Here is a 15,945-nt window from a genome sequence, read left to right as displayed (position 1 = left end):
GATTATCCATCATATGTCGTGTCACCTCCACATACATTAGCACAAGGGAGATCATTGTGGATCACAGGGGAAGCTCTGCACAGGGCACCTGGATGAAATGTTGCTCCAGACACTCAGATAGGACATTGCCCTACTGACTGCAGCCCGAGCAGGTCCTCAGTTGTCCATCATATATAAGAATTGTGCAGCATCTACCAATGAACATATGTGGTGGAATATGCTTCTTAAGTTCTATGCATATTTAGCATACCCCATTAAGTAGAGGGTATGTTTCAAAGGTATTCCATTTCTCTTTGATATGGCTCAAAACTGTGACATGGCTGCAGCTTGTCACAGCTTGTCAACGATGAGGTTGGTGGGAACTTCGAATGGGAGTTCAAAGCAACATACAGTACACTACCCCAGACCAGCATGGTCGACTGCTACCATGCTCACGTTAATGTCAGAGTGGCAGAAGTGAAAACCATAGGTCGACCACTGAATGATTCTGTCAAGGGATACTTCGTCAATGAGTTAGAGGCATACTGTCCTGGACACCATAGAAAAATGGATGCTTGTCAGATCTTGTGGTTCTGTGTGCATCACGTCTCGAAGAAACCTTCTGTTTCATCGGCCTTCGATCTACTGTATGATGAGTTGAACATTAGTTTTATTGTAGCTAGTCGATACGATAACGCCAAGGAGGTCAGTACTATAAGTCAACACAACAACACAGCAAGTAAACAAGCACACAGCGAAGCGCTGCCCAGCGCACTGAGCCACTCTGTATCACGCTGAAAGCCGATTGAATCAAGACATAATGTTTATCGCAAATGCATGGACGATCTCAGCATGCTCCTTTGCTGACTCACAGTCCCAACTAGCGCCACCTATCCACAGTTCCAGTTCATGTAGTCCATTCTCGCTAATTTTAGACTCCTACAGGAGGTCTAACACAAATGTGCATCTGCACTGAAGGTTGTAGATTCATTGCCCATTGCAGGAAACGATTATATGAATGTGTAATGGCTGTTCTTTTAGGTATGACCAAAAGAACAAACACGAAAGGAAATTTGTGGTTGTGATATGTATTATATAAATAGAACAGACATCATGCATTCGTACAACAATAATATTTGTTACTCGCTGATCGCATCTGCAGGTGGGCGTCTGTCATGCATTTAATGTACGTCTAGCTTATCTATACGAGTACTTAAGTATTTCCACTTTATACTGTGAATTTTTTGTATCTCGTATTCGTAATTTAGTAGTTATCAGCTTTATAGTATAACATAATGTAAGGATATACGTACTGTGCGCAGCCCTACAGTACGTAAGACACGCTCGCCAGCTGTCCTGTCTGGAATGCTGACAATTTGCTTGGTCAGCAGATGCTCATCCGGACGCAATGCTACGAAGAGTAAGCCTCTGGCTGCTGTGCACAGCGCGCCATATTAACTAGCGTGGCCTCAGGCACGAATATGTCTCTTTTCTTAGCTCACCATGGAGCCTTGCGATACGACCATAATTAGGACGTCAGACACAGTGATGATGGGTGCACATAGCATGCATGTATTATAATCTGCCTTTTTTAATAAAACTGTTTGGACTTACTTCTCATGTTCGCATATTGCCGTACCTCAAGGACCAACTGCTTACAAATCCTGACAAAATATTCGTGTAATTATCATCTGGGGCAACAACACCAACTGCCCCCTTATAGAAGTGGTGTCAGCATGGGGATCATTATGGAAAATGTACAGACCTGAACAGGTGTAGCCCAGCATGAATTTCGAGCAGCAGAAGCAGCATGAACATCTTCCGACTACGTGGGGACATCTAACGCTGGAATTCAGGTTGGTCTACTGAAGTTGGGCTGGGTTAAGAAAGGCAGTGATGGATTTTTATTTTGCATTTGAGTGACTCATTGGCGTTAAATTAGACGAAATGTTGCGATCCAGTCAGAGTAACGTTGTCGATATACAAACTTTTATTAATGAGCTGCAAGAAGAGATTAAAAGCAGAAAAAATCGAGCATAACATTCCAGAAGACTTGGCAAATGATAGTTCATGCAGTACAGGTACAACTATAATAAAGAATTTTTCATTATTGCCATAAGTACCAGTGTTTAGCGGCAAACCCAAATATGATGTGAATGTGTTTTTTCGTAAACTTGAAGGTGCCGCCCTGTTAGGATCATGGACACATTCCGATAAGCTAATGGTTGCCAAATTAAGAATTCAGGGAGCTGCACAAGATTTCATCAGTGCGAGGCCTACTTGCGTGGAAATAGAATATTACAATGAGTCTAGAACGATTGTTGTTCACAAAGATTTAAAGGTAATAACGCGATATGATTTTACAGAGAGGAGTTTGCCGACAGAATTCGAAACATCAACGCTCAAACGTATGCATTAGTAGAAAATGAAAATGAAAATCGCGTTCAATTGTTTGAATCCGACCACAGAGCCTTGAACACATTCATTCATGGGTTGCACGGAAAGGAAGTAAGCAAAGCTGTTAGATTGGCATGGTGTAAAACGTTTCAGGAAGCAGTAGAATCAGCTGTTGGTTTAGTTAAAGCACTAAAACGACCGAATGAGATGCAGAATACGAACGCAGAGTTTTCAACGGAACAGTACAGTGCTACAGATGCAATAATCTGGGTCACAAGCAAAGGATTGTAAAGAGAATCGAATCTGCTATCATTGCAGGATGCAGGGTCATGTTTCGAGAGATTGTCGCAACAAGAAGAAAGGTATTGCGAACAGCAGACAATCTGTTAGATCTTTAAACGAGTATGGGGTTGTACAGACCACCACTCTGTCTGCCGCTTGCCAGAGACAGTGATTCCTGTTAGTTCTAGCGAAAATCAGACCGAAATTGACTTCGTGATAGGTACTGTATATCGTGGGAGAAACATCAAACTGCTTATTGACACAGGAGCACAGACCTCATTAATGTGGTGTTGCATTGATTAACGGGATAAACTGAAACCACAACTATTAAAAGTGCAAGGGTTAAAAGGAGGAAAGCTACGTAATTTTGGAGATGCTGACGTAGACTTACTTCTTGGCTAAAGCCAAGATGAAGGTGAAAATAAAGATAAATATACAGCAGGGTTCAAGTAGATTCAAATAACTGCAGCGGTACCACAGTTTAAGATAGGGAAGTTAGATTTGGTGCAATATTTCGGAGCGCACAAGCTACAGCCAGATGCATGCCAGATTGCAGTAAGTTACGCTGACCAGCGGTTGGGAAGTGGAATGGAGGCCACAGGGTCCCTCAAACCGCTGAAAAGCGTAAACGCAGAGGCTTGCATGTTGCAAGTTACAGGAAGATGTGGCCCACTGGTGCAACTGGGGTGTCAGGTGTACGTGACTTGGAGCGATGCATTAGCGAAACAGAGGCACACAGCCGAGTATAAATAGCTGTTGTTTTCTAACGAGATTCATTAAAGTGTGACAGTTCTCCTGGATGGCGGGGCGTGTCGCACCACCAGCTACACGCAGCAATAGATGGGGCTACAGCATCCCAGTCCACCGTTGGTCGTTGGTTCGACCATCTAAGGTCGACGAGGCATCCACAGCCAGCCAGGGTGGGCCACTCTTCGGCTTGCTACCGCAGACAGTCATCTCGGCTCCCAAAACACACCAAAGATTTTTGAGGCAAGGGGCCGCAGATTCTGATGCCAGATCGCGGGCGGTCATTGCCGCCGTATTCCCAGCTACGCCAGCCGTGGAAGAAGCAGCAGCAGGGCAAGCCTATGGATCCCGGAGGAGCAGCGCGGATTCAGCGGAGATGGTGGCTGGTGAGTCGGCTGCTGGCGCAGCCGTCCTAATGTAATCGGAACTTTACAGCTGGCGAATCAGGCCAGCACGACACAGCATTTTATTGCACAGCTCGCTGGGGCAAAGGCCTCAGCACTGCGGGGCCTGTGACATGGACCAAGATCAACGAAGCACTGTGGTGGAAATGAATAAACCATTTGAAAAGCTTGGCCTAGTTTTAATACGGCATCTCCTGGCACCCACCCACCACATTTCATATCGATACGCCGCATTTAGCGTCTGATACCACTACATAACGAAACGCATAGTGATGGTGTATTAGGATTTGATTTCCTGTCCGCTAACGAGGCAGAGATATTTGTTGCAGAAAGAAAGTTAAGACTAGGCTGTAGCAACTACAACACAGGAAATAGTTCTTCAGATCGTACGTCGTGGGAATGGACCGCCCAAATGATGCATCAGTTCAAACCATCCGAATCGATGTTGAAATTGATCAAGCCTCAGCAAATTCCCAAGGGAGCAGGAAAGACAATTTACGTTGAAGTCACCCCAATGCAAGGAAGGAACTTTGTTATTAATTTAGGGATCTGAGAAAAATGAAGGACGGCCTTGGTGGCTGAACGGTGCTAGGCGCTACAGACTGGAACCTCGCGACCGCTACGGTCGCAGGTTCGAATCCTGCCTCGGGCATGGCTGTGTGTGATGTCCTTAGGTTACTTAGGTTTAAGTTCTAGAGGACTGATGACTTCAGAAGTTAAGTCCTATAGTGCTCAGAGCCATTTGAACCATTTTTTGAGAAAAGTGACTTACTGGATACAATGCGTTGTTATGTTGCTAAAAGTGTAGGTGCCGCTACAATGGTGAGACAGAATGCCGCAAAAGTCTCAGTTACAATAACGAATATGAGCAATGAGGATGTTGTTTTGCCACGAGGAACGAAAGTTGTTGATGTGTCGAGCGTAAGTAACAGTGACGTAATACAGATTCCAGGTGAAGTAACAAATGCTGCAGTTTTAAACACAGATTTTCGTAAAAGTTCCGCAAAACGAGGAGACGAAGTTAACAATGAACTGAGGCGCAAGATTTGGAAAAAGATAGAACATTTGACAGCGTCTGTTTAGTTGGAGTATGCATATTTATTCCGAGAACGTGCAAATTTACCTGTCACTCATTTAGTTCAGCATCGTATTCACACAGGGAATGCAGCCCCAATCACACAGAAACCTTACCGAATACTATTCAGTCAAATTGAGTTGGTGGAAGACATGGTTAAAGAACATTAGAAGCCGAAATTATAAAACCAAGAGAACCTTCAGACCAACTGTGGTGTTCGCCTGTTGTAATTGTAAACAAGATATCAATTTCTGGAAAACCACAGTTCCGTTTTTGTGTTAATTACCGATCCTTGAATGATGTGACCACACCCGACGTTTATCCCTTACCAAATTTAGTGGAAACCTCGGATTTCTTGGGCAGATGTATTTTTTCAGTATGTGATTTAACAAGTGGTTATCACCAGTTAACAGTGCATCCATTTGTACAAGCAAAAACTTTATTTCCAACAGCAACAAGAGTGCAATTATCTTCGTATGCCGTTTGGACTTCATAATCCTCCAGCTACATTTCAACGTCTGATAGATTCAGTTTACAAAGGCTCACACCAACACAAGCATTTGTTTACCTTGATGATGTAATAATTTTTGGTGAAAACATGAAACAGCATACTGAGAGACTACAAGCTGTTTTTAAGCGTATAAGAAGCGCAAACCTGTTTTTATCAATACATAAATGTCATTTTGCACAAAGTAAAGTTAACTATCTTGGTCATGTTATAACCAGTGAAGGTGCTCGACCCGATTAAAAATTAATTGAAGATCTAAAGAATTTTCCTGAACCACAGAGTTTGAAAGAACTACAATCATTCTTGGGATTGTCAAATTTCTACAGACGTTTTATTGCCAGTTATGTGAATATAGCTCGTCCAATGACACAGTTACTGGAGAAAAGAGCCACATTTAATTGGCCAACAGAATGCAAAAACGCAATGTCACTTCCGTGTACACGACTGCATCGTCTCGAACAGACTCAGAGCTGCAGACTTAATCCTATGCATCATTTACACAAATCATAACACCAGCTGCCCTATCATACAACATTGCAGGCAGGAAAAAGTAGAGCACCATTGCAAGAACTGCCAGAGACAAGTGAACCATTTTAACCAATAGGACTAGATGTCGTAGGACCGTTGCCTAAACTAAAGATGGAAACAAATACATATTGACTATGTTAGATCATTTCTCTATATACCGTCTTATGATGCCAATACCTGATCAGAGCGCTGAGACTATAGCTAACGTTTTTGAAAAGGAATGGATTCTTAAGTTTGGATCACCATTAAGTATAATTAGTGATCAAGGAACGAAATTTATGACTGAATTACTTAAACAGACTTGTAAGCTAATGCAAATAACTGAGTTGAGGACTACACCAGCATACCCTGAAGGAAACGGAAGAGTCGACCGAGTCCATAGAACAATTATTAAAATGGTTAGCCATAATGAGAGCAGCAAACACGACAATTAGGAGTCTGTTTACAGTACTTGGTAAGTTGTTACAATGCCGCAATGCACAGCTCAACTGGCTGAAGTCCATATGAGATCGACTAGTCGAGATCTACTGGAAGTTAAAGGCAAAATTTTGGGTCTTGAACAACAGAGCAGTACTGATTCAGCTAACCTCTCTAATGAAATTATCGTATTAAAGAATATGCAAAGAACCATTACTAACCACACAGTTTTCATTAAACAGATTGTAAAGCAATTTATCTCATATTTCCACGTAATTCGTAATGAAACGAACGCAAATATCCAAGAACTATTCCAAGGATTAAATGCTGTGAGCACACACTTAAACACTCTTTTGTCAAGGATTACTGATAGCTTATCAAATGGTAGAATGGATGCTCTTAACTTAAAAAAAAAAACACCTTATAAAGTAGTTCAAATTATTGTTTGAGCAGTGTACTACCTCATCCAGAACAATTTGTACAGATCCTACTATCATCAATTGAACGAAAGCTAGATGCAACCTATACTATGATTTACCCTGTTAACTCTTACAGTTTATATGCTTACTACAAATTAACCACCGCACACTCTTTACTGATTGAAGATGAATTACCCACTGCTAGATCAAAGCATAATTTTGAAATGTATAAGATTTATACTTACCTTGTGAAATGGAGAGAGGCAGGTATGCATGTAAAGTACATACTGAATGATTATCTACTGATCAACAAATATGGAAGATATTTTGTGTGCCTAAATGAAAATGATTTGCATGTGTGTAAGTGTAGTCATAAGTTAATTTGCCCTGAATCGTCAGTATTCTTTGATAGTAGAGTGTATAGCTGTGAGAAAGAATTGTTTATGAATCATCCCCCAAGAGATGATTGCCCTAGAATTTTAATGCATCTTTATCATCCATTTCTTAAATCATGTTCTGAAGGTATTATTTTCTCACTTCACTCCACCCTTGATGTCACATTTACATGTAAAATTTATGATACACCTAAGCTACCCTTTACACTCAATGTGAATAATAGTGCATTAATCTTGAATGTGATTTATCATGCGAACTGTTTGATATGCCTAGTGTATTGCCAACTACATTTCATGCAATTAGATATTTGCCAATAATGTGGATGTTATCTGTTTATTACAGTGATTCATAGATATTAACATATTGAAAGCATTCCTTATCAAGTTTTTCTGAAGACAATAATTTTATTAAGGACATCCATGAAAATTTAATTTCACCCAATAATGAGTTTCATTGAAGTTGCAAATAGAATTAAGTTCTTCGATTCTTGCAGTAATGTTGATGCATACTGATTATCAGTATTGTGTTTTTATTACTTTTATTAATTTGTATTTTGTCGACAGCATTTGTCATGTATGAAATTGTCATCCTGAAGGTACACTTCTCTGTACCGAACGTTACTGTATCTGCAAATGAAATACATGTTGCAATGCCTCCTGATGCCACAAATGGCGAAATAGATTCATAACGCCCAGGAGGTCGTTTTGAGCCACCTATGGTTGCTCTTTTTGTCTGGGGAGAGTGTTATAAGGTTCTATGGATTGCACTTAGCCCATACGGTACGTAACACGCACTCGCCAGCCAACCTGTCTGTAATGCTGACAATTTGTTTAGTCAGCAGACAAGCGTCCGCCTGCACTGCGATGCAGAGTTAAGCCTCTGCCTGCCGTCCGCAGCGTGCCGTATTAACTAGCGTGGCTTCGGGCGCGAATATGTCTCTTTTCTTAGCTCACCGTGGAGCCTTTCGATACGACCGTAATTAGGATGTCAGGCACAGTGATGATGGGTGCTCGTAGCATGCATGTTTTATAATCCGCCTTTGTTAATAAAACTGTTTAAACTTACTTCTCATTTTCGCGTATTGCCGTACCTCAAGAACCTACTGCTTACAAATCCTTACAAAATGTTCGTGTAATCATCATCTGGGGCAACAACACAAACTACCCTCTTATAATAGTTAACTATGAATTCAGTTCCAACAACTAAGAGAGCTGAAACTATTACATTCCACGCAAATCTCAAGGCCATTTCAGTTGACGAATTACTGTGCTATGTATTCATGTAACTATACAGTTGTATACAGAAGTCACATCTATACTTTAGTTTCCTCTCGTCCTTTTTCTTTCCTTGTAGACAGTTCATTTAATGTTTACTTGATAACAAGTAGAAATCGGTAATAATGTTATTTGGGCAGTCTGAGACTCAGAGTAGACGATACTTAGGACACTCACCCTACTATTGATCGATCTGTCCTCATAGCAATATTAGTAAGCCCCCAGTTCTTTAAGGAATTGACCATCCCTGTACAGAACAGCTTTAAACTTCTGATTACTGTACAAGTGAGTTAATATGTTACGTATCTGATTTGAGCGAGTAAGTGAGGAAATGTTAGAGACATGGTTTGTAATTAGGTGTAGAGTTTATTGGAAGTCGCTAAATGCTCTCACTATCAAATATTGGCTGAATACTGTCTGCATAATTAGCACTTCCATTTTAAGCAAAAGCTAGTTTTACACACATCTGAATGGTTACGACTGTGGGTCGTACAAAGATATAATTTTCCTGGCACATTCAGTGGTATATGTCGATACTGACTGAAAAGCGTGTTGTGAATAACTAATTAATTAAAACGTCTTGCCTTATGTTGGAAGTTTCACTGCAAGAATAGCGAAAATGAAGTGAGTGATAAACGTTTTCTCCTTTGATGATTCCAGGGGTGAGTCAGGGAGAAAAAGTTTCATAAAGCTTTTGAATTATGTTCAAAATCTGTTCGAAGTCTGGGCAATTTGTGCGTAGTAGTAACTGTAATGCCTGCCTTACCGTGTTAAACCTTTGACATAAGATTATACCTCTTAATGAGTAGATTAGCAAAGCAATTTATATTTTTAAAATTGGTCAAAAATTATATAAAAATTGAAAGTCAAATTTTTGTTGTTCTTACAAGCCGCTAGATAGGCAATTTGCAACAAGTATGGTGAACTATGAACCATGAACAGATTAGTCGGTTAGCACACGTTGGGTTCACTTCAGTACAAAATTTAAGTAAAAACAACTTACCACTGAACCGATGAAGGGCGGTATCGCAGATATGAACTTCATACCCGGCTGCCATATCGTCACCAGCGCCACGTCCACAATGAAAATGCTAGCCGCAATCTGAGAAAAAGCAACTGCTGATAAACTTTGCACATGAAACTGTATGTATGACAAGGAAAATTGTGACACCTTCGCTGAAATCATTGGTATGATAGAAATGAGTGTGGATACTGCTGATATTTCATAACTATTCAAGATTTCAGAAAAATATTTCCGAAATACAATTGAACGTAAAGGTTATGGTATTTTCCTGTTATGGAACTACCTTTAATTTTTACTGTCCAGTAATATAATTAAGGTATAACCGTCATTTACCATTTTAATAATGGAATGCAATCCTGTCAACAATGGCGCACCCATCGAGGGACACAGAAGAGCAGCTGCTGCCCTCTCGCCCGCATGAAAAAATCTCAGGCACACGTTAAGTATCATTTCAGCATCACTTTTGAGAAAACTACACCATATAATGTGTACTGACCAGTAACTTGATGGGTACTGACGAGTAACAAAAGTACCGAAAGACATTTGTCATGAAATCTCAAAACTACCAGCATTTCCGCAGTCCAGCCATCCCCACCCAACCTGCTCCGCAGCTCAGATTCTGGATACACTCTCGACAATATAGCTTCACTGTGAAGCTTTTCGTTAATACAGCAACTAAATGTAGGGCCCGTCTGCTAAATCTGACGCTATGAAATAGTTCGAACCCTGTTACGTGGTGTTTATGTAATAATGCAGACGAAACAGCGCCGTGCCATCAGCTGTGCCTGACAGATCTGGCGCTGTTCCTCAACACTTTTGCAAAAAAGTGTCACTGCTAAGGTGAATAAACCCCATACACCTGCAGTTCTCTGTTATAGAGCCCTTGAATGAAACTGGAGGACACACTCGTACATCGCCTCGTCTGTTTAAAAGTAATCGTTGATTGGCAGACTTAGATTAAATCGGCCCACTTGCCCGAAACCAGCCTGCCATTCGTTTGCAATGGCCTTTAGGTGAACTATAGCCTCAGTGCTGCAATAAACTGGTATAATTAGTCCTATTACTCGTCTAATCTTAAATCGTTTATGAGCCATTACGTGCGCCTACCACTCTTCATAGTAGTTATTATGGTTATGATTTCAGCGAAAGCTCTGTAAAGATTCTTCCATCTAGACAGACTTCATTTGTAGAAAATCGGTGTTTTTTACAATTAAACAAACACGCAAACTAACTAATTAACGTAAAGGCAAAAACGACTCCACCACTACTGGTGTCAGCTTTTACTATTGAGTTTGTTGTTACTCCCTTCACGAAAAGTCTAACCCAAATCAAAAATGATGTCGGTTCGCGTAGGTCGAGGCACAAATGAGGATGGCATTGTTGCCGTTTCCAAGCAGAAGTTGCGTTACGCGCATATTCGTACTTTGCACTTAAGAAAGCGTTTAACTTGAAAATTACCTTTCCTGTTTGCTTCTATATAATTTGTCGTTTACCATCAACATCAGCGATGTGAGTTCGAGATAATTTCCAAGAATGATTGCCTATCGAAGTTGTGGGGTCCAAACAATGCATATCGAGCGTGCGATTGTAAACTGATCATGCGACTCTGGGGCGGCCGTTATGATCAATTATTTTTGATCGTCATTTTTATCTGTTTTCCGTCGTTCCCTTAGTTGCTCTAAGTTACATACCTCCGCGAATTAATTGCAAAAATGGAATTGTTCCCGGAGCGCACACATCACATGGCCATCCACATGACGACAACACCGACGACGAGTAAGGTAAGTCATCTTCTTCGTAGTTACAAGTATTTTTGTAACGGTCTTCTTTTGACATTTCTGCAGTGACCACCGTAAACATACTCATAACGCCCGCCACCAGAGTCGCGAGATCGATTTAGGATCGCACGTTCGATATGTTTCGTTTGGACGCCGCGACTTCGATAGGCAATCATTCTCGGAAATTACCCAACTCGCAACAAATCGAAAAAAAAATTCATTAAGTAATTCACTACGATCACGTTTAATGCCCACGTTGACTAAGACGTTCATAACAGAGCACTCTACACTACTGAACTTTCAATTGCCGCAGGTGCGCTGATCAAGGCTAAACTCGACCCCATCGTTCGTGACTCCAGGTATGAATAATTCAGAAACATAGTTTCTAAATTTAGAATCTGCATAGATGCCAGTTACATGTTAATAACCGTATCAGCATTTTGTCTCACGAAGACAGGCACTGTCTTGTCAGTCAGGTACATCGTTTCTTTGTTTCAGCAACAGTTTCAACAACACTTGCGACCTATGTGCAAAATAGCACTTAGGCAATACAAAAGAGGCAATAAAGAAAAATTTGCTTTGGGGACAAATATTGCTTCGCCTTGCTCAAAATTTCGGGTCAACATGGACCTTCGATACCGCCCGTCGGCCTTGGACCCTGACGAGCTACGGCTGTGGTTGGAATGTGGTGTGTGGTGGGCGACGTCATTCATCAGGCAGAGATTAAACATTGTCTCTGTTTGCGCAACTAGCGAGTGAAAACAATGATTAAAATTTACGTGAACTTGGAATTCTTTATGAGTACACTTTCCTGATGTGCAACTTTCTTAGAGAGATCGAGACCAGTTCATGTGTTACAGTGATGTCAACTTATTACTCCTTTGTTTTATATCGACACAGCGTTTCGTCGATTGCCACAATTGTTGCCTTCGTGTATTGGTATCGCTTCTTGGTGTTTTGTACTGTTATTGGTTTTAGATTTTCTTATTTTGGTGCTGGCATTTTAAATTGACCTCTATAGCTCGAGTGGTGTTTTCGACACCGTGTTTCGTTACTTCTTCCTATTTTCGGATATACGTATTGACTTTTTTACTACTATCGGCTTTTTGTATTGATATCGGCGATTTAAGCTGAGCTGTATTAAGTCAAGTGATGTTTTCGAAATCGCGTTTAGTTAGTTCTCGCGACTTTTCCCTATGTGTCTTGGTATTACTTTCTGGACATTTTGTACGTCTATCGGATTTTTGGCATTTTGTGTTGGTATGGTCTTCTAATTTGAGCTACATAGGTCATGTGATGTTAGTTTCGTTAGTTTTCGCGACTTTTCTCTGTATATCTTGGTATGGCTTTCTAGCTTTTTTGCACTTCCATCAGCTTTTGGCTTTCTGTGATGGTAGTGGTCTTTTGAGCTACACAGGTCATGTGATGTTTTCGATGCCTGTTAAAGTTAGTTCGCACAAATTTTGCGTTTTTATGTCTTTGGAAGCAACCATTTTATCGTGTTTCTCTGGTTGTTTCGTTTAGGATAATTTCCTATTATAGTAATTTTGTAATGGTTATTTTAGTTTGTTACATGTGACCACGACGTCATATCAACGGCGATTTTTAAAACGTAAGTAAGACAGACGGTTTTGATTATTAGATTGTACCACATCCCGAAACAAATATTGTACTTAGATTTACAGCTATTGCGATAAAGAACGTGTACATAATAAAAACGTTTCTTGGAACGAAAACTAATCGATTGTAATAAAAATAAGCTTTACAGCAGGACATTACTACACAGAGAAAGAACAAAAAAGAACCATGTCCTGTAAATAAATGGTAGCTAGTATCAAAAAATATACTTTTATAGGTCAAGAGAAGACTGTCATAGGCAATTTGGAATACATGTACTTTTCAGAAGAAAAATCGAAAACCGTTTAAGAAGAAGCACTTAAGTTATTCTTGAAGAAACCATCAAGTATCGTAAAAACAGCTGTAGTATGGTTTTGTTTTGCTTTAGGGCGCATAAACAATTGCGGTCATACGCGCCCAAGTCAAAACTATGGAACATGAACACAGAGAGGAGTTAAACAACTATACGTCAATCCCAATGTACAGAATAGGAGACAGCTCAAAACAGGCACGTGGAAAACGGGCTAAAGGAACATACAGAAATGGAGGTGCAAAACTAAAAATTAAATGGCCTTCTCCATATTGCTTCGGCGCATAAAGTCGTCAGCCCCCGCGTCATTCGCTAAAACGGCTGATAACTCAGATGGCAAACCCAAGCTGTAACGTAAATTATTAAAAAAACGACGTTCCGGCAGGAAGTGGCAGACAGTTCAAATTTGGGTGCAATGTGTAAAAAGAGGTGGGGTAGCGCCACTTAGCAAATGTCTATGGCTAGAAAAGCAGTGCCCAATACGTACCAGAGTTGAAATAACCTCCCGGAGGGAGGGCCGTCAGGAGGTCGTCCAAGGCGCAGGGAGAGGCTTAATTAGCCGAAGGGAGGACCATTGGCGAAGCTAAAGGGATACAACCTACTGGCAGACTGCAACGCAGAGGTAATGGAATAGAGGTCGGCCACTGTGGCCTAGAGGTTCCAAGTGCTGCAGTCCGGAACTGTACTGCTGCTACGGTCGCAGGTTCGAATCCTGCCTCGGGCATCTATGTGTGTGATGTCCTTAGATTATTTAGATATAAGGAGTTCTAAGTCTTAGGGGACCTATGACCTCAGATGTTAAGTCACATAGTGCTTTGAGCCATTTGAACCATTTTTAAGGGAATACCGAGTTACTCGCGGGCTGAGGTACGAGGACTGTAGCGTTGGCAGCAGCGTCAGCAGCCTCGTTTCCAGGTAGACCGACATGACCAGGGACCCACAGAAACATGACAAATCCGCTGCACTGAGGTTGGTTGGTTGGTTGCTTGGGGAAGGAGACCAGACAGCGTGGTCATCGGTCTCATCGGATTAGGGAAGGATGGGGAAGGAAGTCGGCCGTGCCCTTTCAGAGGAACCATCCCGGCATTTGCCTGGAATGATTTAGGGAAATCACGGAAAACCTAAATCAGGATGGCCGGACGCGGGATTGAACCGTCGTCCTCCCGAATGCGAGTCCAGTGTCTAACCACTGCGCCACCTCGCTCGGTGCTGCACTGAGGGATCTGTAGTGTACAGCGCACATAGACTTTGGAGGGCACTGAGTGAGTCTGAGCAGAAGACACAAATGGAAAGGCTGTGTCGCCGGATGTGCTCCGTGGCCTGATACAAGGCGAAGAGCTCGGTTGTAAATACTGAGGAGTGTATCGGAAGCCGATATCGAAAAACACAGGTGCCAATGATGAAGGCACACCCGATCCCACGGTATCAGTATAAACAAAGGTACTATCGCCAAGTTCAATCCAAAGATCGTGAAACTGAAGGCAATAGACTGAGGCTGGAGTAGTGTCCTTAGGAATCGAATGATGGCCAAGGTTAACATGGATCGTTTGACGAAGCCAAGGTGGTGGAGGGTTCAAACCCACTGGGGAAGTTGCAGGTAGTGTAGCAGCAAACGGCGAAAGCGGACTCCATGACGTAACAGGAAGAGGAACGAGCCCCAAACTGGCGGTCGAAGGAATCGCCGAAGAAGGAAGCATAGGAGGGGAGGCCACGCATGGCAGACAAACGGCGTACATAACTGCTAAAGAGGAAGTCGCGGTGGTAGGACAGTGGATGTTCAGCAGCTTCAGCATACAGACTCTCGACCGGACTGGTGTAAAAGGGGCCAGTGGCCAAACGGATGCCACGATGGTAGATAGTGTAAGACGGCGTCAGAGGGATGGCTGTGCAAACGCATAAGCAAAACATTCATAGTCGAGTTTCGAACGGACAAGGGACCGGTACAAACGGACGAGGGTGGTTCGATCGGCACGACAGGAAGTACCATCGAGGACACGCAGGACATTGAAGGACCGCGATCAGCGGGCTGCCAGGTAAGATACGTGGGAGGATCAAGAGAGCTTCCTATCGAGCATGAGCCCCAGGAATTTAGTAGTTTCAACGAACAGAAGGGTAATATAAACGAAAAAATATTTATCGTCAATAAAAATAAGATAGCTAATGTCGGAAAGTACACTTTAAATACATAACTCAAGAGGAGGTTGCGATACGCTGTTTCAAATATATTTGTGTACTTTCCAGTTGTAAATCGAAGAGAGTTTCACAAAAAGTAGATTACCTATTTGTCAGGACTAAACTGATGATGGCCGAAGTACAGAAGACATAAAATGTAGACTGACAATGGCAAGGTAAACGTTTCTGAAGCAGAGAAATTTGTTAACATCGAATATAGATTTAAGTGTCAGCAGGTCTTTTTTGAAAGTATTTGTCTGGAGTGCAGCCATTTATGAAAGTGAAACATGTAGGCCTAACTATTTAGACATAAAGAGAACAGAGGCTTTCGAAATGTGGTACTACATAAGAATGCTGAAGATTAAATGGGCAGATCGCGTAGCTAATGTGGAAATATTGAATAGAATCGGGGAGACAAGAAATTTGTGGCTCAACTTGACTAAAAGAAGGGCTCGATTGACAAGACACATTCTGAGACATCAAGGGATCATCAGTTTAATATTGGAGGGAAGTATTGGGGAAGGGGGGGGGGGGGGAATCGTAGAGGGAGACCAAGAGATTATAAGAGGTCCATAATTAAAGAATTTGTTGCTAGCGCACTCGAGCTGATGTAATTTC

General features: G+C 41.7%; 1 protein-coding gene across 3 annotated transcripts in view; it reads right to left on the bottom strand.

The window, feature by feature from the left end:
* LOC126272335 (uncharacterized) overlaps positions 1-15,945 on the bottom strand; it is a 115,366-nt gene that overhangs the window by 76,787 nt on the left and 22,634 nt on the right. For all 3 annotated transcript variants that reach the window (XM_049975116.1, XM_049975117.1, XM_049975118.1), the window contains exon 2: positions 9,430-9,528. In XM_049975116.1, coding sequence (XP_049831073.1) covers positions 9,430-9,528 — 99 coding nt within the window. The remainder of the gene's footprint in view (positions 1-9,429; positions 9,529-15,945) is intronic.

The sequence above is a fragment of the Schistocerca gregaria genome, chromosome 5, assembly GCF_023897955.1.
Source record: "Schistocerca gregaria isolate iqSchGreg1 chromosome 5, iqSchGreg1.2, whole genome shotgun sequence".
Classification (NCBI taxonomy): Eukaryota; Metazoa; Arthropoda; class Insecta; order Orthoptera; family Acrididae; genus Schistocerca; species Schistocerca gregaria.
The sequence above is the reverse complement of the archived record's forward strand: the minus strand, read 5'-3'. Positions and strand labels throughout refer to the sequence as shown.